This window comes from Oncorhynchus kisutch, linkage group LG11, assembly GCF_002021735.2.
Source record: "Oncorhynchus kisutch isolate 150728-3 linkage group LG11, Okis_V2, whole genome shotgun sequence".
Taxonomy (NCBI): domain Eukaryota; kingdom Metazoa; phylum Chordata; class Actinopteri; order Salmoniformes; family Salmonidae; genus Oncorhynchus; species Oncorhynchus kisutch.
In genome coordinates, this window is record NC_034184.2 from 25611330 (window position 1) to 25637912 (window position 26583).

The 26583-nt window shown below is 42.5% G+C and overlaps 1 protein-coding gene across 8 annotated transcripts in view; it reads right to left on the minus strand.

Moving 5' to 3' along the window:
• The window catches only part of LOC109899827 (cell division cycle and apoptosis regulator protein 1), a 47494-nt gene that overhangs the window by 6019 nt on the left and 14892 nt on the right, over positions 1-26583 (minus strand). For 3 of the 8 annotated variants that reach the window (XM_031835489.1, XM_031835488.1, XM_020495399.1), the window contains 20 exons: positions 25023-25201; positions 23826-23987; positions 21205-21234; positions 21023-21052; positions 20837-20866; positions 20639-20671; positions 20386-20412; positions 19830-20038; positions 19425-19551; positions 14676-14798; positions 13479-13671; positions 13020-13311; positions 11102-11327; positions 10844-10957; positions 10541-10707; positions 9534-9744; positions 8156-8239; positions 6441-6629; positions 6019-6210; positions 327-572 (listed from right to left, as the gene is read on the minus strand). In XM_031835489.1, the coding sequence (XP_031691349.1) occupies positions 327-572; positions 6019-6210; positions 6441-6629; positions 8156-8239; positions 9534-9744; positions 10541-10707; positions 10844-10957; positions 11102-11327; positions 13020-13311; positions 13479-13671; positions 14676-14798; positions 19425-19551; positions 19830-20038; positions 20386-20412; positions 20639-20671; positions 20837-20866; positions 21023-21052; positions 21205-21234; positions 23826-23987; positions 25023-25201 (2864 nt within the window). The remainder of the gene's footprint in view (positions 1-326; positions 573-6018; positions 6211-6440; positions 6630-8155; positions 8240-9533; positions 9745-10540; positions 10708-10843; positions 10958-11101; positions 11328-13019; positions 13312-13478; positions 13672-14675; positions 14799-19424; positions 19552-19829; positions 20039-20385; positions 20413-20638; positions 20672-20836; positions 20867-21022; positions 21053-21204; positions 21235-23825; positions 23988-25022; positions 25202-26583) is intronic. The other 5 variants (XM_031835492.1, XM_031835491.1, XM_020495401.1 and 2 more) reach the window with 2 other exon arrangements.

Here is a 26583-nt window from a genome sequence, read left to right on the forward strand (position 1 = left end):
ATGTACAGTGCCTTCAGAAAATATTCACACCACCCATTGACTTTTTCCACAATTTGTTGTGTTACAGCCTGATTAAAAATGGTGTCCCTGGTCTACACAAAATACCCCATATTTTCACTTTGTCATTATGGGGTATTGTGTGTAGATGGGTGAGGAAAAATTTAATGAATTCAGGCTGTAACAATAAAATGGGGAATAAGTCAAGGAAGGGGTATGAATACCTTCTGAAAGCACTGTAAATACAATTCACTCAAGAGCCATGAACCTCCCACCTACTTTTTCTCAATATAAATACAATTCACTCTCGAGAGATATGAACCACCTACCTTCTTCTCCGGTTCCTCCTCTTTTGCCTTCTTTGTCACCGGCTCTCCGTTCTCCTCTTCTTTCACTTTCTTCACATCTGATTTCTTCTCTGCCTCCTTCTTTTCTGCCTCCTTCTTGGCTTTATCCTTCTTGTCTTTCTTGTCATCCTTGCCATCCTTGCAAGGCACAGAGGCCAGGGCCTTGAAAATCCTGTAGCCAAAGTCTCTCTGTAGCATCTCGTTAAACAGCTCCGCAAACAGAGAGACCTGGGGAGAAGAGGAGACAGACACGATACCTTTTGATGCCAATCTTATTAAGGACGTCACTGGGCTACCTTCTGGCAGACGGAGACAGTACAGGTGCATCAGTACCAAGACCGAGACTAAAAAACAGCTTTAATTACCATGCCATCAGTTGAACAGCCATCCCTAGCCATATATCAGGTGATGCACACACACACACAAACCTAATACTCAAATTAAAGGTTGACCGATGAATCGGAATGGCCGATTAATTAAGGCCGATTTCAAGTTTTCATAACAATCAGAAATCTGATAAATTTTTGAATTTTTTTACACCTTAATTTAACTCGGCAAGTCAGTTAAGAAAACATTCTTATTTTCAATGACGGCCTAGGAACGGTAGGTTAACTGCCTTGTTCAGGGGCAGAACGACAGATTTTTACCTTGTCAGCTCGGGGATTTGTTTTTGCAACCTTCCGGTTACCAGTCCATCCACCTGCCTTACAATCACTAGTTAACTACACATGGTTTGATGATATTACTAATTTATCTAGCGTGTCCTGCGTTGCATATAATCGATGCGGTGCCTGTTAATTTCTCATCGAATCACAGCCTACTTCGCCAAACGGGTGATGATTTAGCACTGTCGTTGCACCAAACCTAACCATAAACATCAATGCCTTTCTTTAAAATCAATACACAAGTATATATTTTTAAACCTGCATATTTAGTGAATATTGCCTGCTAACATGAATTTCTTATAATTAGGGAAATTGTGTCACTTCTCTTGCGTTCCGTGCAAGAGGTCAGGGTATATGCAGCAGTTTGGGCCGCCTGGCTCGTTGCGAACTGTGTGAAGTCCATTTATTTCTAACAAAGGCCGTAATTAATTTGCCAGAATTGTACATAATTATGACATAACATTGAAGGTTGTACAATGTAACAGTAATATTTAGACTTTGGGATGCAACCCGTTTGATAAAATACGGAACGGTTCCGTATTTCACTGAAAGAATAAAAGTTTTGTTTTTGAAATGATAGTTTCTGGATTTGACCATATTAAAGACCCAAGGCTCGTATTTCTGTGTGTGATTATGTTATAATTAAGTCTATGATTTGATATTTGATAGAGCAGTCTGACTAAGCGATGGTAGGCAGCAGCAGGCTCGTAAGCATTCATTCAAACAGCACTTACGTGCGTTTGCCAGCAGCTCTTCGCAATGCTTCAAGCATTGAGCTGTTTATGACTTCAAGCCTATCAACTCCCGAGATTAGGCTGGTGTAACCGATGTGAAATGGTTAGCTAGTTAGCTAGCGCGCTAATAGCGTTTCAATCGGTGACGTCACTCGCTCTGAGACTTGGAGTAGTTGTTCCCCTTGCTCTGCCAGGGCTGCGGCTTTTGTGGAGCGATGGGTAACGATGCTTCGAGGGTGGCTGTTGTCGATGTGTTCATGGTTCGAGCCCGGGTAGGGGCGAGGAGAGGGACAGAAGCTATACTGTTACACTGGCAATACTAAAGTCCCTATAAGAACATCCAATAGTCAAAGGTAAAGGAAATACAAATGATAGAGAGAGAAATAGTCCTATAATTCCTATAATAACTACACCCTAAAACTTCTTACCTGGGAATATTGAAGACTCATGTTAAAAGGAACCACCAGCTTTCATATGTTCTCATGTTCTGAGCAAGGAACTTAACTTCTTGGATATAGGGGGCGCTCTTTTAATTTATGGATAAAAAAACGTTCCCGTTTTAAACAAGATATTTTGTCACGAAAAGATGCTCGACTATGCATATAATTGACAGCTTTGGAAAGAAAACACTCTGACGTTTCCAAAACTGCTAAGATATTGTCTGTGAGTGCCACAGAACTAATGCTACAGGCGAAACCAAGATGACATTTCATACAGGAAGTGTCCCAGATTTTGAATGCGCTGTGTTCCAATGTCTCCTTATATGGCTGTGTATGGGTCACGAATGAGCTTAGCCTTTCTGTCGTTTCCCCAAGGTGTCGACAGCATTGTGACGTATTTGTAGGCAAATCATTGGAAGATTGACCTTAAGAGACTACATGTGGCCGCTTGGTGTCCTCCGTTGCAATTATTGCGTAATCTCCAGCTGCGTGTATTTTTCGTTTGCTTCGAGGAGAAACACAGCTGCCACGAATGATTTATCATCGAATAGATATGTGAAAAACACCTTGAGGATAGATTCTAAACAACGTTTGCCATGTTTCTGTCGATATTATGGAGTTAATTTGGTAAAAAGTTTGGCGTTGTAGAGACTGCATTTTCGGATTTTTTTCTTAGCCAAACCTGATGAACAAAACGGAGCGATTTCTCCTACACAAGTAATCTTTTTGGAAAAACTGAACATTTGCTATCTAAGAGAGTCTCCTCATTGAAAACATCCAAAGTTCTTCAAAAGGTAAATTATTTTATTTGAATGCTTTTCTTGTTTTTGTGAAAATGTTGCCTGCTGAATGCTAGGCTTAATGCTATACTAGCTATCAATACTCTTACACAAATGCTTGTGTAGGTAGCTATGGTTGAAAAGCATATTTTGAAAATCTGAGATGACAGTGTTGTTAACAAAAGGCTAATAAGCTTGTGAGCCAATATATTTATTTCATTTCATTTGCGATTTTCATGAATAGTTAACGTTGCGTTATGGTAATGAGCTTGAGGCTATAATTACGCTCCCGGATACGGGATTGCTCGACGCTAGAGGTTAAACTTTAGCTTTATTACATGGCACATATTGCACTTTTACTTTCTTCTTCAACACTGCGTTTTTGTATTATTTAAACGAAATTGAACATGTTTCATTATTTATTTGAGGCTAAATTGATTTTATTGATGTATTAAGTTAAAATAAGTGTTCATTCAGAATTGTTGTAATTGTCATTATTACAAATAAAACATTTATTATTATTTTTTATTATTATTACTATAAATCGGCCGATTAATCGGCATCGGGTTTTTTTGGCCCTCCAATAATCGGTATCAGCGTTGAAAAATCATAATCGGTCGACCTCTAACTCAAACACACACTCTGTACTTTGTATTTTAGTTACACTGTTTGTACACACCACATATTTATTTATATACTGGATTCTTGACATAGCTCACGAATATATCTACTGCTGTACATATCATTGTTAGCATATATTGTGTACATTCTTCCGGTGTACATACGTATACACTCAGTGGCCAGTTGATCAGGTACACCCATCTAATATCGGGTCGGACACCCCTTTACTCCCAGAATTAGTGATCACGCACTCCTTAGCAGATGTAAGACCTTTAAACATGTCAACATTCAAGGCCGCAGGACCAGATGGATTACCAGGACGTGTACTTAGAGCATGCAAAGACCAACTGGCAAGTGTCTTCACTGACCTGGCAGTGTGGTGCCAGGACAACCTCCTCTCCCTCAATGTGAGCAAGACAAAGGAGCTGATCGTGGACTACAGGAAAAGGAGGGCTGAACAGGCCTCCATTAACATAGACGGGGCTGAAGTGGAGCGTGTCGAGAGTTTCATGTTCCTTGGTGTCTATATCACCAACAAACTAGCATGTTCCAAACAGACCAAGGCAGTCGTGAAGAGGGCCGAACAACACCTTTATCCCCGCAGGAGACTGAAAAGATTTGGCATGGGTCCCCAGATACTCCAAAAGATCTACAGCTGTCCCATCGAGAGCATCCTGACCGGTTGCATCACCGGCTGGTATGGCTCCTTAACAGCTTCTACCCCCAAGCCATAACCCAAGCCATAAGACGGCTGAACAATTAATCAAATGGCAACCCAGACTATTTACATTGACACCCCCCCATTTGTTTTTACACTGTTGTTACTCGCTGTTTATTATCTATGCATAGTTACTTTACCCCTACCTACATGTACAAATTACCCCGACTAACCGGTACCCCCTGTATATAGCCTCGTTATTGTTATTTTTTTAGTTTTGTTAATTTAGTAAATATTTTAACTCTATTTCTTGAACTGAGTTGTTGGTTAAGTTAAGTAAGCATTTCACAGTAAGGTCTACTACACCTGTTGAATTCGGCGGATGTGACAAATACAATTTGAGAACAGCCTGAATTCTGCGGGAATGGATTGTGGCGTTCAAACGTTGCTCAATTGGCATCAAGGGCCCTAACGTGTGCTAGGAAAACATTCCCTACGCCATTACACCACAAGGACCATTCACACCTCCCACTGGGCACACACTGGTTGAATCAATGTTGTTTCAACCTAATTTGTCAACGTGGAATGTACAGGGAAAATACAATGTATTTGCAAGAAGAAGTCTAATTGTTTTGAGGGTAAAATCTTTACCGTAGAATTATGTCATCATGGTTACCAATTTTCAACATAGACAAATCTTGTTTAAAATATGTTGAGTTTGTACCTTTGTAACAACGTCAGATCGTCAACGATATATTCACTATCAGAAATATATATATATGTTGAGCAGCACCTCCTACTGGAGAGTTGATCTTATCTACAGCTATCTATTTGGCTTCTCGTTCAGGGTTTTAACCAAGACCAGCCCAGCCCAGCCCAGCATAGCTTTCATACTTGTCACTGAGTACTACCAATGTGCTATTGTGAGAATGATTATTGAAGGATCTCTTATTAACTAAATAGATTCGCTGCTATGGAAGTCATTCTAAAGGGTGTAGGTTTAACAGAGCAAATGAAATGGAACTATACTTTAGAAGTCATATATCATCAATTATACTAGATCTGTATAGCATCTGCTAAGTAACTAACTGCCATTGTTTCAATTCAACCCAGGGTTCAACAACAAATACACAATACATATAGGCCTAGTGTTCAACAACAAATAGACCAAATCAAATCAAATGTATTTATATAGCCCATATAGCCATGATTTTTGGTGGTGCTTTCCGAGATGCCGTTCTTGATAGTGTTAACTAAAGGGGAAAACTCTAGAATGTTGAGTGAAGTTCAATCTCGTGCATCTCTGGGGAGGCTGATATTTCTTCTGTGTGGCAGTCCGAGGGGAGCTGTGCACCTGCGCATGAACGCAGCTTAGAGGGAACAGTATCGTTGACTGGATGTTTTTTGTTTGTAGTACCATTCTCTTTAAACCAGAGACAATGTTGTGCGTGAAAATCCCAGGAGGCAGACAGTTTCTGAGATACTGAAATGGTGTGACTAGGTCACTCGTTTTGTCCATTCTAACCAATCAAACAGTAACTGAATGCCGCAATGCCTGCTTTATATAGCAAGCCACAGCCAGTGACTCAATGTCTGTAGGAGCAAACCATTTTCGTGAAGGGGTGTAAAATTCAGTGTATGACTGGGAGATACCAATACTCAGTGCAGCTGATGCTAATACGTGTGTCTGTGCTCATGTTCACTGAGTGTCCTGAGACTTTGTGTGTGTGTCCTGAATGTCCTCTGAAAGTGTGAGTGTGTGTGACTGTTGTCTCACCTCGAAGGAGTGTTCCTTGTTGTCCTCCACCCTGTAGTCCAGTAGCACGCTCAGAGACATGACGCTGCAATCAAACTTGCCGTTCTTGGCCGCCCAGTTGGGGTGAACTATGATAGTGGGCTCGTCTGGCAGGACGTAGCGTTTCTCTCTGCGCTGGCGCTCCAACTCCTCCTGCTTCTTCCTCTCTTCCTCCTGATGGACAGACAGTCAGAGAGAAATGGGATGAAGAGATGGGATAATCAGAAACAAGAAATCAGCCATCCCTGGTGATGTTGTTTGTCATCGTGCTAATTGTAGCTAAATGCACTAAAAGCATACCTCTGTCCAGCTTTGGTGTTAGTACAGTAGACACAAGTGTCCTAGCAGAAGTGTCCTAGCAGTAAGTGTCTTAGTCGTAAGTACACTAGCCTCCTGTACTGTACCTCTCTGTCTTCCTCCATGTGTTGAGGCTCCTCCTCCTCAGGGACCTGGCTCTCTGGTTTCTCAGGCTCCTTGGCCTCCTCTACCTGCTCCTCCACTTTCAACTGCTTGGTGAGGCGTGCGATCAGCTGGGACTTTAACCCCTTAGAGCTCAGAGAGCGTGACTCTAGCTCTTTGCGCAGGTCATTCACCTACAGGAGAGGTGGTCAGTTCATCATTTATAACTATTTTGTTACACATTTAGGATGGACTGGATATACAATGTGATTCAAAATAGGAAACTCCCAAGGATTGTTTATTTTTTTAATGTATTTTGTGCTGAACAAATGGATTGCTTTTTTTGTACCACTTTACTACACATCAATACAGGAATGCTGGAATGAGACACACAATACATAACAAAATATAAGTGCACAAGTAAACTACCAAAATGCTAGCCCTGCTGAGGTGCTACAGACAAGAATGCATTGACATGACTTGTGATCAGGGCTCTAAAGTGTGACAATTTTGGTCGAGCCTAGATATTTTGCTGTGTGTCCTGACATTTTATTTTGGGAGCACCAGTGCGACCCCCACAAAAATCTAAATAAATCACCCAGAGAACAATTGTAGTGTTAGGTTTAACTGTGCAATTCTTTCCCGAATGCCCTAGAGAAAAAGGTGCACGCAGATTTGTTCAATCCAAAGTCTACATGGTAAAGAATGTATCAGTGATGTGTATTTCTTGCAACTTTCTGAAGACGTAACGGCATGGGAATGCCCGTGTCTACCACTTAGTTTTTTACCTTTATTTAACTAGGCAAGTCAGTTTAAGAACAAATTCTTATTTATATGATGGCCTACACCATTTCTAAATGGCTTTCCCATAAAACTTTCCAAATGAAATGTTAACGGCAAAATAAACCTGACGTTACCTGGCTTAATGATATGATGATTTGTATCAAATAGCTATAACGTTATGCCTGGTCCAGGGGTTGTATTAGCTGTCAGTAAACTGCATTTTCATAACCATTTAACCTGAGTGTTATATTGAAAGTCAACAGTGGTGTTTTGCTTCAATGGAGTGATAAGGGCCGTGCGACTATAGTTTCTCTTCACACAAAATACATTAGTGCAACACATTCGGCAGAACATCGTTTATCAGAAGACAACAGAAGCGCAACGCTATTTGGCTAGCAGCCACACAAGTAAATTAGCTTACAATGAAAAAGCAAGGTATTTGTTTTGCAAAAACGATGCATGGCCATCATATTTCTAATGTTTGTCATAAAAAGAATGTACCCAGCTACATTTCCGAATGTTTCGCTTGAAGTCAATCTTGCTACCGGAGAAAAACTACACAGAAGGAAAGCACCGGAGAAAAGTAGCCCACACAGCAGTCAGAGTGCAAAGATATTTCATCTGAATTGAAAAGTGCGACTGAAGCACAAAATTTGCACAGTTCCAGATGATGCCAGGTATAGATGTGGGGAAACACAAAACAGCTAATAGGATGTCAGAAGAACATTATCCTGACTCGCTAGCAATGCTAAGGTAGTGGGTTCAAATCCTGCATCACATACACATATTAAAAATGTAGGCTATGCACTCACTGTACTCCAAATAAAAGTATATCTGCTAAGTGGCTTTAAAAGTCGAAGTAACCTACTTTGTACTGAGTAATATTCAGTCATTTCTCAGGTATAGGCTATTCAACTATCAACTATCGAAATACTACCTTCATTGATTTCGGATCAAGCTTAGTCCAGTGTGTCGGGGTGGTCACCTCCTTCGAATCTTCTTCATCCTTCTCCTCTTCCTCCTTTGAGAAAGAAATGTCCAACCGAGATAGAGAGATAGAGAAAGAAAAAGAAAGAGGGACAGAAAACCATTAAAACAGTCGTTCTCCTGTCGTTTTAAATAGTGAAAAAACAAAAGGTGATCCTTCACATCATGTGTCTGATAGTTTCTCTGGTCCTAGTGAGTTGTTCTGGGATGATAAAGTAGTCCTCTGCTACAGCAAGGTGGGTAGTAGGTAACACAGGGACGCCCTCTATCTCTTTAATATAAAACCTTTATCACGGAAAACCAATACCCCGCCCCCCATCCCCAGCGGCCAATCAATCACGTTCTGTGGAACACAAAAAGGTAAATCAATGACAGTGGGTTCCAAAGGGGGTGTGGTCTGTATCTGTGTAGTGGTAGGTACATCAGGTTCAACTCAAAGCTTGTGTTGCCAAACTCAGTGTGTATGCCAACTGTCTGTATGTGGGTTCCCTATACCTAGCCATCCCAGTCTGGCAGAGATTCTAATTTGGATAGTTCAGGATTCTGCATTCTTTAGGTTCTAGAAGATCATAGAAAACCATCTGCCCAAACAACTGCCCTGGAACAAACTAAGTTCTAGATACAGTCCAATCAAAACAGGAACAGACAGAACTTAGGGAAGGGGTTTTTCTCTCTTTTCAAGTTCAGCAGATATTGAACTGAAGAAAAATATATATTTAAAAAAATCTAAAACAAAATCTAGAACAAACACATGCCAATGCAACTGGCTCTGCAGGTTCCAGCATTCTCTTTTAGAATCCTCAGTGGTCCAAAGCAAATAATCAAATTATGTCATTTTATCCTCCCCTCATACAAGCAGCCAAAATTGCAAACGGGTTAATTTTTTATTCATTGTGATTTTGGCACAAGCAAATAAAGCCAATTAAAATTAAGCTATATCAAGTTTAGTACCCAATTACGAGTCATTTATTAAGCTGGAAGCTGATTGGCCAGTCGCGGCATTGTCATTCAGATAAGACCTAGTTTCCGTCTGCTGAGTGTGAGGGCAGGTGAGGGTGTTGGCGAGGGGACAGTGGGGGTAGTACCAGGTAGCAGGACGGTAGGAGAGGGGGGGACCAGTGAGAGGAACTGAACCTAAAGGGGACCAGGTAGTTCAATATCCTGCCTGCGATGATGGTGATATCTGGTTTGCCCTCTGTGTGTGTTTAGATTTGTATAACATAATGTACTGTGTGTATCTGGGGTGGTTATGTCTAGTGAATATCCTGTGGCTGTGTTCTTCCTGTGAGAAGCGGGGGAAATGAGAAGAGGGATTAGCGGTTCAGTGCCTGTTCTCCGTCAGCCTCCTTCCGCTCCGCGGACAGCTTCTCAGCCAGCTGCTCCCGAAGTCCCCGCGACAGCCCTTCCCACTCTGAGCGGGTAGGAAGACAATGCCAAACATCCGGAAGAAACAAAACCACTGTCTCCACATGTGCGGGCACTGTCCGCCCCTTGTGAGTCTCCTCAGGGCGATGATAGCGAATCTCTGCAAAACGATACCTGTCGCAAAGGAAGAAGGCGCATTGGAAAGAAACATTGGGGTCAGGGACACAACTCTCAAAAACAGGGCTAGGGACAGCCTAGGCTACATTACCCCCCAATGACTTTTGAACTTGTTACAGTATACACCCAACACACAACATTAGCATGGAACCCAGTCTGCAGCTCTCCATTGGTTGTCCATTGGTTTTCAGGGAAAACAGCGGCAATTTTTTGTTTTGACAAAACATCAAGCCTGGTAACACCCCAAACCCGTCTCAACCCTTGCCTTCAGTCAATCAAAGCTCAGTATTTCTGTGTTTGTGTAGCTTATGACCTCGCGGACGGGAGAGTTTGTGAGAGAAGACACAGAATCAGAGGACAGGACAGTGAAAGCAAGAAGTTAAATATGTAAGATATTTAACAGAATGAAAAGAAAACATTTAAAACACGAAAAGTAATGGTGGTGTCTTCTGGTCCGGGAGACTGCGCTTCGAGCCACAAAAATCAATGCATTCATTCATCCACAACATAGATATACAAAGATAGATAGAAGCAGGACGGCATCATATGGTAGCCAAAGACATTGGAAAACAAAAAATAATTAAGAGGCAAATCAAATGACAGAATCAGTCATTAATGTCCAAAAACCAACAACAAAAAAAGCTAGATATTAATCGTTGGGAGTTAACAAAACCATGCATCATGGATTGTCACCTTTCCAATTTTTATAATACTACCACTGGCCTAGTTATAGACAGAGAAAAGACAGCGATAGAAAAGAGAGAAAGGAGGTTGAGAAAAGAGCGGGACTTACCACTGAGTGCAGAGACTCAGGTCTATGCCTGTGAGGGCCTTACAACAGCGTATGGCTGTCTTTATGAGCACGGCCGGGTCCTTCTCAGGCTCCGCTCCATCCAGGGAGGGGGACCAGTGGCCCCCGATGGCCATGGCCTCGTCCTTACCCCGCATCCCCACCAGGAACTGAGCGACAGAGAGAGACCAGAAAGAGAGACAAACAAGAGGTCAAAAACAAGCCTAAGCCATGCTTACTCTATAACTTAGACATACTGCACACCAGGCTTGGGAAAAAAACCTGATTGGTTGACACCTAACTGACCTTGATGAGGCGGGCGGGGTGCTGGAAGGAGTCTCTGAGTTCTTGAGGGTCCTCAGCCAGAGCACAGGACTTATGGTAGAGCTCTTCTAGACTGGGGTTGGCCAGCAACATCACCTATTCAAAGCATTACAACAGACAGGACAGGTGAGGGTGTGTGTGGAATACTACTAATGTGGTATTAGTAGTGTATGCATCACAACATAGCGCTGTACAGGTGTATGTACATGCGCATGCAACCTGTCTGTGTGTATACCTTACCTTAGCACTGTATGTGTGGTTGGCATCGGGAGGGTCCAGCACCGCAGTGTTCTTGACCAGAGAGTCCACCTCCTTGTGCATGATGTGGAAGTTACAGTAGTTGCCGAACTGGAAGGGCCGTTGCAGGGGGAAGCCATCCACCCAGGTGAACACAGCATCAAAGAAGTCACTGGGGATGTACAGGCTCTGATAGCGTCTCCTCAGCTCCATCATGTCACAGTTAGAACTGGAGGGGAGTGAAAATAGTACAGTTCTACCAAATGTAGTCACTACAAACGGTTCTAGCAAAGCACCTAGAACCTGCTTCAATGCAGCCACATAGCTTTGTTTTATCAATTACAAAACATCTTCAATACAACCTCAATTTACCTCCTCACATGCACTTCTTTATAACAATTAGAAACAACAGGGACACACGAGGAGCAGCAACTGTAAGAAAGGCCCCGAGAGGTTCCGAATTGGTACCGAAACCCAGGAATATATACAGTTCACCTAGTCCTCCACTACACACACTTCTTTTTTTTTTTTACCCCTTTTTCTCCCAAATTTCGTTATATCCAAATTGGTAGCTACAGTCTTGTCCCATCGCTGCAACTCCAGTACGGATCCGGGAGAGGTGAATATCGCGAGCCATGTGTCCTCCGAAACATGATCCTGCCAAAACGCACTGCTTCTCGACAGACTGCTTGCTTAACCCAGAAGCCAGCCGCACCAATATGTTGGAGGAAACACTGTACTACTGGCGAGAAGGGACAAGGACATCCCTGCCGGCCAAACCCTCCCCTAACGATGCTGGGCCAATTATGCGCTGCGTCATGGGTCTCCCGGTCACGGCCGAATGTGACACAGCCCAGGATCGAATTCGAATCTGTAGAGATGCCTCTAGCACTTAGACCAATGCGGGAGGCCCCAACACACACACACAGTTCTACAGTCAATTGCACCCCTGAGTAGTGACAAAAACCTAACCCTAGGCAACACAGTGACTAGGGTCAGAGCCTAATACTACGAATCAGGTTTGAGGAGGTACCCGGTTAACTTTGGTCAATCTCGAGTTCAACCCGGGATAACCAGGGCCACGAAAGTGGCTCACCTTTTAGCCAGGTTCATTTCTATTGCAACGAACGCTTCAAAACTAACCTGCTCCGAGGCAGGCTAACTCAGTGCTAACTCCATTTATCCTGAATGAAGTGTCTGAGCACCGAGTTGAGGACAAATTAAATCAGATTTCCTCCCTTTTGCAAAGATTGCGGAATCCTCCCCTTCATTTGAGGAAGTGTTCATTTTTGTATGTGTTAAAAAAATAGTAATGTTAAAATACCTATCACATTACACATTTAATAATGACAGAATGCATTTGAAACTTCAAGCACAGTAAAAACTTTTGTAAGGAGGAAGCCTGTGCTGGAATGTGAAGCTAACTGAAGCTGGCTAGCTTTAGAAAACCCTGAGTAGATCTAGCTTCCTTCGTAGTATAGCCCTCTGGTTTCAATTGACTCTTTTGGCAAAGAGAAACTACGTCACTGTCTATGAAGGGGAAAAAACGAATTCAGGGGACTCTCCCCCAAAATTAAAAGGAAGACAAGCCAGAACGTCACAATTGAAAACCAAAGTGTGCAGGCAAAACCTTTTCAGTGATTTTAGTTAAGGTAGTTGATGCAAACTAGCCACTTGTGAAATGCACTCTTTAAAGATGACCTCTGTGATCTCCATCTTGCTAGCTACTATTTAGCATTTTATTCAATAGGATAAACTAGTGATGTAGGCAGTGGTGTAGTTCCTCTATGCCAAGAGTCCATCATTTAAATCAGACCCTAGTCACTGTGTTGCCAATGGTCGGGTTTTCGAGATTACACCCTGATATAGTAGCAATGAAAATCTGAAACTGACCAATCATTATAATGATTGGTTGACCCACCCGTCCAGGCTGAACTTGGAGAACTGGACGGTGTAGCGAGGCACCACCCTGCGAGGGCGGCGAGGGGAACGATCACGTCTCGGAGAACGGTCTCTGGAGCGTTTACGTATGGGAGAGCGCTCTCTGGACCTCCTGCGCTCACGGTCTCTTTCACGACTGCGTTCATCCTTGGTCCTGAGGATGAGTTCAGGGCGGTCGATACGGTTGGGGAAGCGGGGGGAGGGGTCCAGACGCCGGACAGGCTGAGGCATCATCCTCACTGGGGGCTGAAGCAGACCACCTGAGAACACATCTAGAGAAAAGGGGAAACACGCAAAGCGAGAAAGAGACACAGACAGACAAATACATAAACACAGACAGATATATAACAAATCAAATTATTTATTTATTTTCTGCAAAGGTTGCAACTAAATCTAAAAGCATCAGAAAAAGACAAATGGACATCATAGTGCCCCCTACCTTTGGGTGGTGGCTGTGATAGCAGGGGCGGAGGGGGGTTATGGAGGAGCGGGGCCAAGGAGGCAGCAGAGAGCTGGGCCTGGAGCAGGGGAGGAGGGGGACCCTGGGCCTGTACATTGAAATTGGTGGGGGGAGGCAGAGACTGGAGCATGTTGGGACCCGGCTTCATCATATTAGGGCCTGGAGGCTGGCTCTGGGGTGGGGTATGGGAGAAGAGAGGTTAGCATTACCCCAGGGCTGTCCCATGAGGGATCTTATCAGAGTAAGTGATTTATTTTGATTTCTTGTCCCATATATGAGCGTAAGTTAAAGAAATGTGCTTCATGGATATCATTATGCAAAGAGGACATACACCAAATTAGGTTTGTGTCGCTGCCAACAGGTAATCATGTGCTAAAGCAAAACAGAACTAGAGGAGTGAGGTTTGGAAGGCGTCCATTTCTTTCACCCAAAATGTTTTTTTGGCAGGTGCAGTTGTTTCAATCAGGTACAGTGACTAACTTCTGTCAACAAACAAGAAAACTACTGCCAAAGTAGCACATATTCGGTCAGGACAGGACAGGTTCCACGAGAAAAAAAAACGGAAAAAAGGCGGAGTTATAAAACTCTGCAAAACAGAGTTTTGTATGACTTTCTGTTTGATGTATGGAGAACTTTACAGTTTTGATAGTAGTTCCTAACCTGTTTGTGAGGTGAAAAGGTGAAAAGGTGAAAATCATAACATTGAAGAAGGGTTAGAGAAGTGAAGAAAAAGTGTGTCAAAAGTGCGTTCTGAACGATATCCTAGAAATCCTAGTATTTGTTGATTTAATTTCTTTAATGTCTGTAAAAATGTAAGCAAAAAACACAAAAAACATTACCATCAATGGGACTCGCATGGTTAGCCTAAATCTTATGGATTGCACCTTCAAAATTGCAAATTTCTCAGAGATAAAATGTATTCAATGAATTTTATGTGCTTTTATAGATCAGGAAACCATCTGGGTCTGAAACACAAATAAATGCTCAGCGTGAAGAAAAAGAGAGAGAAGACAGAAAGTTGAGGAGAGAGAATAGAAGAGAATAGAAGAGAGTAGGGAGAAGCACAGATTGTGTGAAAGAAGCAGGAATATATATAAAGAAAAAAGAAAGAGAATAAGAGGTCCATAGAGGTGTGTGTGGGAGTGGGGTGGGCAGGGTGAGGAAGGAGAGGGTTACATTTTGTCTGTTGTCCATGCCGACGGAGTGCATGTCTGAGTAGCGCTGCTGCATCCCCTGGTCAGCATAGAAGCTGCTCAGCTGTGGGGGAACTGGAGGTAAGGACTGGGGCTGCTGCTGAAGCTAGGAGAGGAGGGTGGAGATCAGAGTGGTTAATAACAGACACACACAGGGCTGGGTTCCAATCTGATCACTCCCAAACTTCACCTCTGCACTGAGATCGGAGGGTGAATATGGCAATGGCTCCATCTATACTGCTTGAAGGCTACAAGTAGGCTACATGTAGGCTTACATAACATTTAAATCAGAGAGTGAGTCAAGCAGGGCAGACAGGAAGAGCGAGCCAGTGATCAGATTGGATTCAAACCCTGGAAGCATTCAAATTGAGGTGGAAGGTGTCACTAGCTTATGCCTCGATCAGAATGACAGTTACATTTAAAAATATATATACAGTGGGGCAAAAAAGTATTTAGTCAGCCACCAATTGTGCAAGTTCTCCCACTTAAAAAGATGAGAGGCCTGTCATTTTCATCATAGGTACACTTCAACTATGACAGACAAAATGTGGGAAAAAAAATCACATTGTAGGATTTTTTATGAATTTATTTGCAAATTATGGTGGAAAATAAGTATTTCGTCAATAACAAAAGTTTCTCAATACTTTGTTATATACCCTTTGTTGGCAATGACAGAGGTCAAACGTTTTCTGTAAGTCTTCACAAGGTTTTCACACACTGTTGCTGGTATTTTGGCCCATTCCTCCATGCAGATGTCCTCTAGAGCAGTGATGTTTTGGGGCTGTTGCAGGGCAACACGGACTATCAACTCCCTCCAAAGATTTTCTATGGGGTTGAGATCTGGAGACTGGTTAGGCCACTCCAGGACCTTGAAATGCTTCTTACGAAGCAACTCCTTCGTTGCCCGGGCGGTGTGTTTGGGATCATTGTCATGCTGAAAGACCCAGTCACATTTCATCTTCAATGCCCTTGCTGATGGAAGGAGGTTTTCACTCAAAATCTCACGATACATGGCCCCATTCATTCTTTCCTTTACACGGATCAGTTGTCCTGGTCCCTTTGCAGAAAAACAGCCCCAAAGCATGATGTTTCCACCCCCATGCTTCACAGTAGGTATGGTGTTCTTTCGATGCAACTCAGAATTCTTTGTCCTCCAAACACGACGAGTTGAGTTTTTACCAAAAAGTTATATTTTGGTTTCATCTGACCATATGACATTCTCCCAATCTTCTTCTGGATCATCCAAATGCTCTCTAGCAAACTTCAGACGGGCCTGGACATGTACTGGCTTAAGCAGGGGGACACGTCTGGCACTGCAGGATTTGAGTCCCCGGCGGCGTAATGTGTTACTGATGATAGGCTTTGTTACTTTGGTCCCAGCTCTCTGCAGGTCATTCACTAGGTCCCCCCGTGTGGTTCTGGGATTTTTGATTTTTGATTTTCTTGTGATCATTTTGACCCCACAGAGTGAGATCTTGCATGGGAGCCCCAGATCGAGGGAGATTATCAGTGGTCTTGTATGTCTTCTATTTCCTAATAATTGCTCCCATAGTTGATTTCTTCAAACCAAGCTGCTTACCTATTGCAGATTCAGTCTTCCCAGCCTGGTGCAGGTCTACAATTTTGTTTCTGGTGTCCTTTGACAGCTCTTTGGTCTTGGCCATAGTGGAGTTTGGAGTGTGACTGTTTGAGGCTGTGGACAGGTGTCTTTTATACTGATAACACGTTCAAACAGGTGCCATTAATACAGGTAACGAGTGGAGGACAGAGGAGCCTCTTAAAGAAGAAGTTACAGGTCTGCGAGAGCCAGAAATCTTGCTTGTTTGTAGGTGACCAAATACTTATTTTCCACCATAATTTGCAAATAAATTCATAAAATATCCTACAATGTGATTTTCTGGATTTTTTTCAAATTTTGTCTGTCATAGTTGAAGTGTACCTATGATGAAAATTAGTGGGAGAACTTGCACAATTGGTGGCTGACTAAATACTTTTTTGCCCCACTGTACATATTTAACTTTTATTTAACTAGGCAAGTCAGTTAAGAACAAATTCGTATTTACAACAGTGGGTTAACTGCCTTGTTCAGGGGCAGAACGACAGATTTTTACCTTATCGGCTCTGGGATTTGATCTAGCAATCTTTCGGTTACTGGCCCAACGCTCTAACCACTAGGCTACCTGCCGCCTTCGTCATTACATCAATCCCGAGTAATAAATTCTGCAGTTGTAACCTTTTTAATTATGTAAACCAAGATATTTTGTGGCTACGTGTGCAACAAAAGTTTAACATTCACCTTTAGCTACTATACTGAACAAAAATATAAACGCAACATGTAAAGTGTTAGTCAAATTTTGTGCACAAACTTGTTTAAATTCCTGTTAGTGAGTATTTCTCCTTTGCCAAGACAATTCATCCACCTGAGAGGTGTGGCATATAAAGAAGCATGATCATTACACAGGTGCACCTTGTGCTGTTCAACTTTTCCCCTGATGCCTTGAGATGGATGAAATCATACCTTGAAGGCAGAACTCAGTGTGTCAGAGTGAGCAATGAGCTGTCGCCCACTCGTAGCTATGATGTGGGCGTGCCCCAAGGGTCAATACTGGGGCCCCTCCTGTTCAGCCTGTACATTAATGATCTGCCTTCTGTCTGTACTGGGTCTGAAGTTCAAATGTATGCAGATGATACAGTGATATATGTGCATGCAAAGAGCAAACAACAAGCTGCACAAGAACTCACTACTGTAATGGTCCAGGTTACAAAGTGGCTCAGTGACTCGTGTTTGCATCTCAATGTGAAAAAAACTGTTTGCATGTTCTTCACAAAGAGGGCAACAGATGCTACTGAGCCAGATGTCTATGTGTCAGGGGAGAAGCTCCAGGTGGTATCCGATTTTAAGTACCTTGGCATCATACTTGATTCCAACCTCTCTTTTAAAAAGCATGTGAAAAAGGTAATTCAAATAACCAAATTCAACCTAGCTAATTTCCGATTTATACGAAATTGTTTGACTACAGAGGTAGCAAAACTGTACTTCAAATCTATGATACTCCCCCACTTAACATACTGCTTGACTAGTTGGGCCCAAGCTTGCTGTACAACATTAAAACCTATTCAGTCTGTCTACAAACAGGCTCTCAAAGTGCTTGATAGGAAGCCCAATAGCCATCATCATTGTCACATCCTTAGAAAGCACGAGCTCTTGAGTTGGGAAAATCTTGTGCAATACACCGACGCATGTCTTGTATTCAAGATCCTCAATGGCCTGGCTCCCCCTCCACTCAATATTTTTGTTAAACAGAAAACCCAGACATATGGCAGCAGATCCACAAGGTCTGCCATGAGAGGTGACTGTATAGTTCCCCTAAGGAAAAGCACCTTTAGTAAATCTGCATTCTCTGTGAGAGCTTCCCATGTCTGGAATACACTGCCATCAGACACACATAACTGCACCACATATCACACTTTCACAAAATGCTTGAAGACATGGCTAAAGGTCAATCAGATTTGTGAACATGGTCCCTAGCTGTGTGTTGCCGCTCTCCATGTTGTCTGTAGCTTGTGAGGTGTGGAAACACTTTGTTGCTTTTATGAATTTTGTCTTGCTGCTTTTTGTTTTATGCTGCTCTGTCTGTATGCTACGTCTTGCTTGTCCTATGTTGCTCTGTCTGTATGCTATGTCTTGCTTGTCCTATGTTGCTATGTCTTGCTTGTTCTATGTTGTTATTGTCTATATTGTAATTGTTTTTAATAACCTGCCCAGGGACTGCGGTTGAAAATTAGCCGGTTGGCTAAAACCGGCACTTTTACTGAAATGTTGATTAATGTGCACTGTCCCTGTAAAAATAAAAATAAACTCAAACTCAATAAAAGGCACTAAAATGTGCAGTTGTCACACAACAAAATGCTACAGATGTCTCATGTTGAAGGAGCATGCAAATGCCATGCTGACTGCAAGAATGTCCACCAGGACCTCCACATCCCGCTCCTTCACCTGTGGGATCGTCTGAGACCGGCCAACCGGACAGCTGATAAAACTGTGGGTTTGTACAACTGAAGAATGTCTGCACAAACTGTCAGAAACCGTATCAGGGAAGCTCATCTGTGTGCTCGCCTTCCTCACCAGGGTCTTGACCTGACTGCAGTTCAGCATCGTAACAGACTTCAGTGGGCAAATGCCCACCTTCGATGGCCACTGACACGTGGGAAAAGTGTGCTCTTCATGGATGAGTCCCAGTTTCAACTGTACCGGGCAGCTGGCAGACGGCGTGTATGGCGTTGTGTGGGCAAGCAGTTTGCTGATGCCAACGTTGTGAACAGAGTTCCCCATGGCAGCGGAGGGGGTTATGGCATGGGCAGACTTAAGCTAGGCCCATTGTTGTGCCATTCATCCGCACCATCACCTCATGTTTCAGCATGATAATGCACGGCCCCATGTCGAAAGGGTCTGTACACAATTGTGCACAATGCACCACACAGAACGCACTGCAAATGCTTCTGCAACCCAATGCTGCAAGGCAAATTCAGAGTTCCATTGGAAATTAATATACTTCTGGTGTACCAAAACAAAATGCCGCTGTCGGTCTGATCAAGGCGTAAGGCTTTGGTTTTAGCTGTTGACAGGGTCACCACGATCATTTTTAGTAGGGAGACAAAAGTTATTCAGTTTTACTTCAGGACTGTCTACTGAATGTGTCCCAGGTGTGTGTAGGGGCTAGGTGAGGCTCACCGATTGGTTGGCCAGCTGAGGTAAGGTCTGAATGCGCTGGGCGTTCCATTTGAAAGGCATGTTGGGGTTGTACACGGCCTCCACTAGGACCCTGTCACCCACCTGGGGGGTCTTCCCCTTCACCGCACTGTGGAGACATCACCCATTATTTACCCACTTGAAATTGCTTTAGAAACTGCAATATACGGAGACTTCACACTTGAAATTCAACAAAACATTACTGCTTTAGAATAAAAGGTACACAAATTAGGAATGCGATCAGCAAAATATAGAAAACCCATGGAAAACCCATGGAAAAAAAGACAATTGGTCCGATGTCTTCTATGGCCCGATCCTAAACGGACTCCTAAACTCCATGCACTTGTGGAGATCTGAGAGGACTTGGTCCAGAGTCTGAACACTCACCTGAGCTGAAAGAAGACGTCCTCATCCACAAAGCCGAATGTGTCATGCAGCTTGTTGACAACGCCGGTGAAGACGCGCTGTTTCTGGGGCTGGCTCTGCTGCTGGCTCTGCTGCTGGTGGCTGGAGCGAGGCGTGGGGTAGGACACGGTGATCTGGGCTGTCTGCTGGGGGTTGGACAGAGAGAGGCTGGTGGGGAGAGCCACGGGGGGCTGTGGAGGAGGAAAGTTATAGGTCAGTGTCCAGGGACAACTTCATCCTACTCCTACCTTCTGTATAAGTCCTAAATGGATGAATTGTATGAAGTCCCACTACATTTTAAATCTGTGTATCTAATAATGGAACTGTTTGAAGTGTCTACTGTATATCGAGCCTATCATGTTATTTGTGATTTAATTGAATCAAATGTCCCTTAGCTGTTCTCTTCATTTATTACAAGGTGTTGATTATTACTCTCATTGTGGCCATACACATCCTGTTATTGTATTTGGCTATGAAGAAGGTTAAAACATTTAACCTGGATTTTAAAACTGAAGAGTGATAAGGTGGGTATGCCTACCGGGAATTTGTTTTCACCACTCCAGTTCTTTCAACATCCGTGCCGATGGCAGAAAAAGAGACACGGTCATGTTAGACTATTATGATGCCGTCAAAATTTTCCCCCAATTTTCATGACAAAATGGCATCTTTTTTAAGCCTATTATATTTGACTAAATAATTCTACTCAAGACAAGATGACTGAAGTGGCAATACTTTTTCTGAAAGGTGCATTAAATTTACAAGAGAGACAAGTTTGTTCCTAATTAGCCTACCTGTGAAAGCAGTGCTTGCTGGGGCTGGGGGAGCTGTGGAGAGAATGATAGAGAAAGATAGAGAGAAAGAGAATAGAGAACAGTTACTACTGTGCGTATATAGAATAGAGTACAATTCCACACCCCAGCACCAAGCATGAAGTGCCTTGTGATTTGAATGTTTTGACTGTGCTGCGACTGCGAGCCGCTGCTGCTTACCCCGTATAAGTCTGTATGCTGTTGATGTTGCTAAAGGGACAGGGTACACAAACACGCAGAAATGGCAATAAGTCTTTCATTGGGTCAACTATACATTTGTTGATTGATAGATATCATGAGTATGGCTTTTCTCAAATCAAGGCGATTCAAAGTTGTCTGTGCGAGTTGCAAACATCAATAATTTACCCCATATGAGTCTGTATGTTGTTGATGTTGCTGAAGAGACGGGATACACACACGCAGAAATTGCAATAAGTATTTCATTGAGTAAATAATACATTTGTTGATTGATAGATATCATGAGTATAGCCTTTTTCAAATCAAGGCGATTCAGAGTTGTCTGTGTGAGTTGCACATCAATAATTTACCCCGTATGAGTCTGTATGTTGTTGATGTTGCTGAAGAGACGGGGTACACACACAAATGCAGAAATTGCAATAAGTCTTTCATTGAATAAACATTACATTGTTTGATTGACTCATATCAAGTGACCAGCTTTAGTGAGGTATTTTTTAAGATGTGTTGAACATCACTAATTTGCACAAAAAAAATTTATCTTAAGAGAATGCAGCACAGGAGGTTGCAGAGGGGAGGACGGCTCATAATGATGTCTGGAACGATGCAAACGGAATGGCATCAAACACCTGGAAACCATGTCTGATGTACAGTTGAAGTAGGAAGTTTACATACGCTTAGGTTGGAGTCATTAAAACTCGTTTTTCAACCACTCCACAAATTTCTTGTTAACAAACTATAGTTTTGGCAAGTCAGTTAGGACATCTACTTTGTGCATGACACAAGTCATTTTTCTAACAATTGTTTACAGACAGATTATTTCACTTATAATTCACTGTATCACAATTTCAGTGGGTCAGAAGTTTACATACACTAAGTTGACTGTGCCTTTAAACAGCTTGGAAAATTCCAGAAAATGATGTCATGGCTTTAGAAGCTTCTGATAGGCTAATTGACATTATTTGAGTCAATTGGAGGTGTACCTGTGGATGTATTTCAAGGCCTACCTTCAAACTCATTGCCTCTTTGCTTGACATCATGGGAAAATCAAAAGAAATCAGCCAAGACCTCAGAAAAATAATTGTAGACCTCCACAAGTCTGGTTCATCCTTTGGAGCAATTTCCAAATGCCTGAAGGTACCACGTTAATCTGTACAAACAATAGTACGCAAGTACAAACACCATGGGACCACACAGCCGTCACACCGCTCAGGAAGGAGACGCGTTCTGTCTCCTAGAGATTAATGTACTTTGGTGCGTAAAGTGCAAATCAATCCCAGAACAGCAGCAAAGGACATTGTGAAGATGCTGGAGGAAACAGGTACAAAAGTATCTATATCCACAGTAAAAACGAGTCCTATAATTGACATAACCTGAAAGGCCGCTCAGCAAGGAAGAAGTCACTGCTCCAAAACTGCCATAAAAAAGACAGACTGTGTTTGCAACTGCACATGGGGACAAATATTGTACTTTTTGGAGAAATGTCCTCTGATCTGATGAAACAAAAATAGAACTGTTTGGCCATAATGACCATTGTTATGTTAGGAGGAAAAATAGGGAGGCTTGCAAGCCGAAGGAACACCACCCAACCGTGAAGCACGGAGGTGGCAGCATCATGTTGTGTGGGTGCTCTGCTGCAGGAGGGACTGGTGCAGTTCACAAAATAGATGGCACCATGAGGTAGGAAAATATTATGGATATATTGAAGAAAAATTTCAAGACATCAGTCAGGAAGTTAAAACTTAGTCACAAATGGGTCTTCCAAATGGACAATGACCCCAAGCATACTTCCAAAGTTGTGGCAAAATTGCTTAAGGACAACAAAGTCAAGGTATTGGAGTGGCCATCACAAAGTCCTGACCCCAACCATATGGAAAATTTGATGGCAGAACTGAAAAAGCATGTGCGAGCAAGGAGGCCTACAAACCTGATTCAGTTACACCAGCTCTGTCAAGAGGAATGGGCCAAAATTCACCCAACTTATTACGGGAAGCTTGTGGAAGGCTACCTGAAGTATTTGACCCAAGTTAAACCATTTAAAGGCAATGCTACCAAATACTAATTGAGTGTATGTAAACTTCTGACCCACTGGGAATGTGATGAAAGAAATAAAAGCTGAAATAAATCACTCTACTATTATTCTGACATTTCACACTCTTAAAATAAAGTGGTGAACCGAACTGACCTAAGACAGGACATTTTTACTAGGATTAAATGTCAGGAATTGTGAAAACTGAGTTAATGTATTTGGTGTATGTAAACTTCCGAATTCAACTGTATTTGATATCATTCCACTGATTCCGCTCCAGTCATTACCACAAGCCCGTCCTTCCCAATGAAGGTGCCACCAACCCCCTGTGGAATGTAGTATAAGACAACTACTACATAGGTCAAAGAGAACAAGAGGGAAAACTATGCTGCAGAGTCTAGCCTCTAAAAAATCTGATTTGACAAACACTGATGTCATTTTATTTTATCTAAGTGAAACCCATTTGTCAATGAAAGCCTGTGACTAAGTGAGTGAGAGGTCTAACTGACGTGATATGAACTGGCTGATCTGGGTTAGAACACTGTGTTCTTAAAGTGGGTTAAAGTTCTGGAACTCTGCCCAGTTCGACAGTTTTGCTGACAAGCTCTAATTCGTTTACAAACCAAGTGGTAAAAACATGTATCAAACCCCCAACAACAGAGCACTACTCCAGATAAGACCCAGTGGCATTCTCAAAGCCTTTATAACCACAGAATATTTTGTATTACTAATAAGGAAAGATATGTGCTCATCAGGAGAAATTGAAGACATTACGAATTCCAGATTGATCGTCATATGAACTAACATTATATGACATACTAAACATCTTCTCCAATCATAGCCATCAGGGGCAAAACACATAAGGTCAATAGCTTCTAAGTGAAACTTCATCCTATTCAACCTAGAAGAGGGTATTTCACTTGGTGTAATGGCCATGTGTCTCACCTGATGGGGTACATTGTAGAGCTGCTGAGGAGGCGGCTGCTGAGGAGGAGGCTGTTGTTGTTGCTGCTGCTGCTGCTGCTGTTGTTGCTGCTGCTGCTGTTGCTGCTGCTGCTGCTGTTGCTGCTGCTGCTGATACTGCTGTAAGGCCGAGTTGATTTGAGACTAAAACAATAAGTGAGATGAGACAGAAAGAAAAAGTTTAAATGACTTCATGTTGCTTTGAAGGGAAGACCATTTACTAAACAGTTAGTGACTTCATACTCAACCACAGCGATGAGAAAAACTAATTTTATTTTCCTCAGACTTTCACTCAGAATCTAAAGAATATGTTGTTCACACTGATCTGTCTCATGGTGTGGGGGTGTTCATCAGTTGATCACCCACAAATCAGAACATGAGAACAGGTTTTCCAACATCACAGCTCCTTCAAGTCTTGTGAGGTTTGGCCACTTACCAATCTCTGTACCTCGGTGGTTCCCAAACCAGTTTGTCTGACCAAAATAATGCTCCCTATCTAATGTTATTCTTTGTTTCCCAGTACCGTTTGCTTTTCTAGTTAGAGCCTAATGTTAGCTAGCTAACATTGAACCTGGTTGGTTAGCTCTTAGCACTGTGACATTGTTGGCACTTTGTTCATTGTTGTTTAACTAGCTAACGTTAGCTGGCTGGCTCATTTGCTAACATTACGTGGCTTGTGTACAACACCTGCTGAATATGGCCGGTGTCAGTAAACGTCTGCAAAAAAGCGTAATTAAATTGTTGCCAGCAGAGCTGGTTGTTGTTGTTGTTTTCATGTTATCCAGAGGTAAACAAATCATCGGCCAGTGTGTCAAGTGTGCACTCAGAGAGCGAAACAAGATGGGTGGGACTAAAGCTTAAGAGGGTGTGAACGATGCTGAATGGGTGTAGACAAAGAAGAGCTAGATACAAAAACATTCAAAGGTGATTTTACAAGTTCATCAACTTTCAAAGCAGAATTACTTTCCAATTGTTCCTCAAATGCAGAGTATAATAAACCATTTTGTAGCTCTGAGTCTCTACTTTTATTCAATGTAAAAAAAAAAACACAATTTCACATTTTGCTACATAAGACCGAATCCAGGTGGTGAGTCACAAATATTATCATATTCTGTTAAAGAACATTTAGCTGCATTGTGCCTAGCAGAACACTGCCCAGCTGACCCTAGCGTAGCTCACCTGTTGCAGTGCTGCAGCGGCGGCAGCTGCGGCTTGCTGCTGCAGGGCTGCAGTCTGTTGGGATAGCTGGTAGTTGGAGGCGGACGACTGGGAGTTGAGGGAGGCTGCAGACAGGGCCGATTGCTGGGAGTACATAGAGGGAGACGCACCCAGGAGAGATGGCTGCTGCACACCTAGAGCTGCAGGAGAGAGATGGGTGTGGGAATAGAAGAATGCATAAAGAGTGGTGTTAGGATGTATGGCAAGTGAGAGGAATGGCGTGATAGACCGGCAGAACGAGAAACAGAAAACAAATGACGGGAGAGAGAGAAAGAAAAAAGTATAGTACTTTGAATATCCAGCGGACTAATCTGAACCCCCTCCATCACAAACTTTGCCAAAGAGATCAGTGAGATTCAGTTTCCTTCAAGCACTGTACACTCAACCCAGGGTTACCGTTATCCGGTAATAGCAAGCCTTTGTCCCAAAAAATAATAATAGAAAAAACGATAAATAAAATTGGCACAAGACAATTTGCGAAATAATGCTTTTTGGCCTATTTATTGATGGAAATACCAGTCAATGTAAATACATGTGAGTGGTCATGCTTATCGGTCTAAAGGACATTTGCATAATTTAGTGGAATTAAATTGGCGCACAGTATATTCTTTATGCATCTTATTTATCACACGCGTAGGCCTACAGCAAACATATACTTTGAAAAGAAAATCAGTCAGCAGCAAAAGCTGCTGCTTCAGCATCTCAAACAGCAAACATAGGCAACGGAAGTCAGGCTTCATCAGCGCATCACACACCACTTTGCAATGAGCTGGAGGCAGTATCATTTTGAAAACATATACTTAATTGTTTGAAACCTGAACATTTTAATACATATTATCAGGCATGTCTTACCAGCTTCAAAATGTGTAGCCTAGACAACTTTAGTTCATTGTCCAGTAGCCAAATTATTTTCTCTGTCACATGAAACCACTTGCACGAGCGGTGTCCTTTTGATAATGGTGTTTTCCTGCTAATTGCATTATGGAACTAACATTAGTGCGTAGTCTAATGCCTTGTGCGCATTGCTGCGCTTATAATGTTAAGAACATTATACATTTTAAGATAAACGTTCTGATCTATTGCATCACTCATTGCTTAGATGTGGATGTCAATTAAGGCAGCCCCCCACACCTCTCTGATTTAGAGGGGTTGGGTTAAATGCAGAAGACACATTTCAGTTGAATGCATTCAGTTGTACAACTGACTAGGTATCCCCCTTTCCATTTTTTATTTTAATTTCTTTAATGTAGCCTAGGTCTACTGGTTGTATGAATTTGAAATCCATCGTCCCACAACTGTCCCAAAGTCTGGAATAGGCCATTTCTTTCTCCACCAGCTGACCCAAAAAATGTGTCAACTTTTTTACTATGGGGGATAGTAGATTGACATAGAATAACTGTCCACATTTACTAGCCTAACATCTTAAAAGTGCACATCAGAATTTCGTAGGAAAGACCGCACATCGTCCTCAACATTCATGCTGTTAATCCTTAAGTGTCTAAGCTGGGGGTTCGGTCTACTA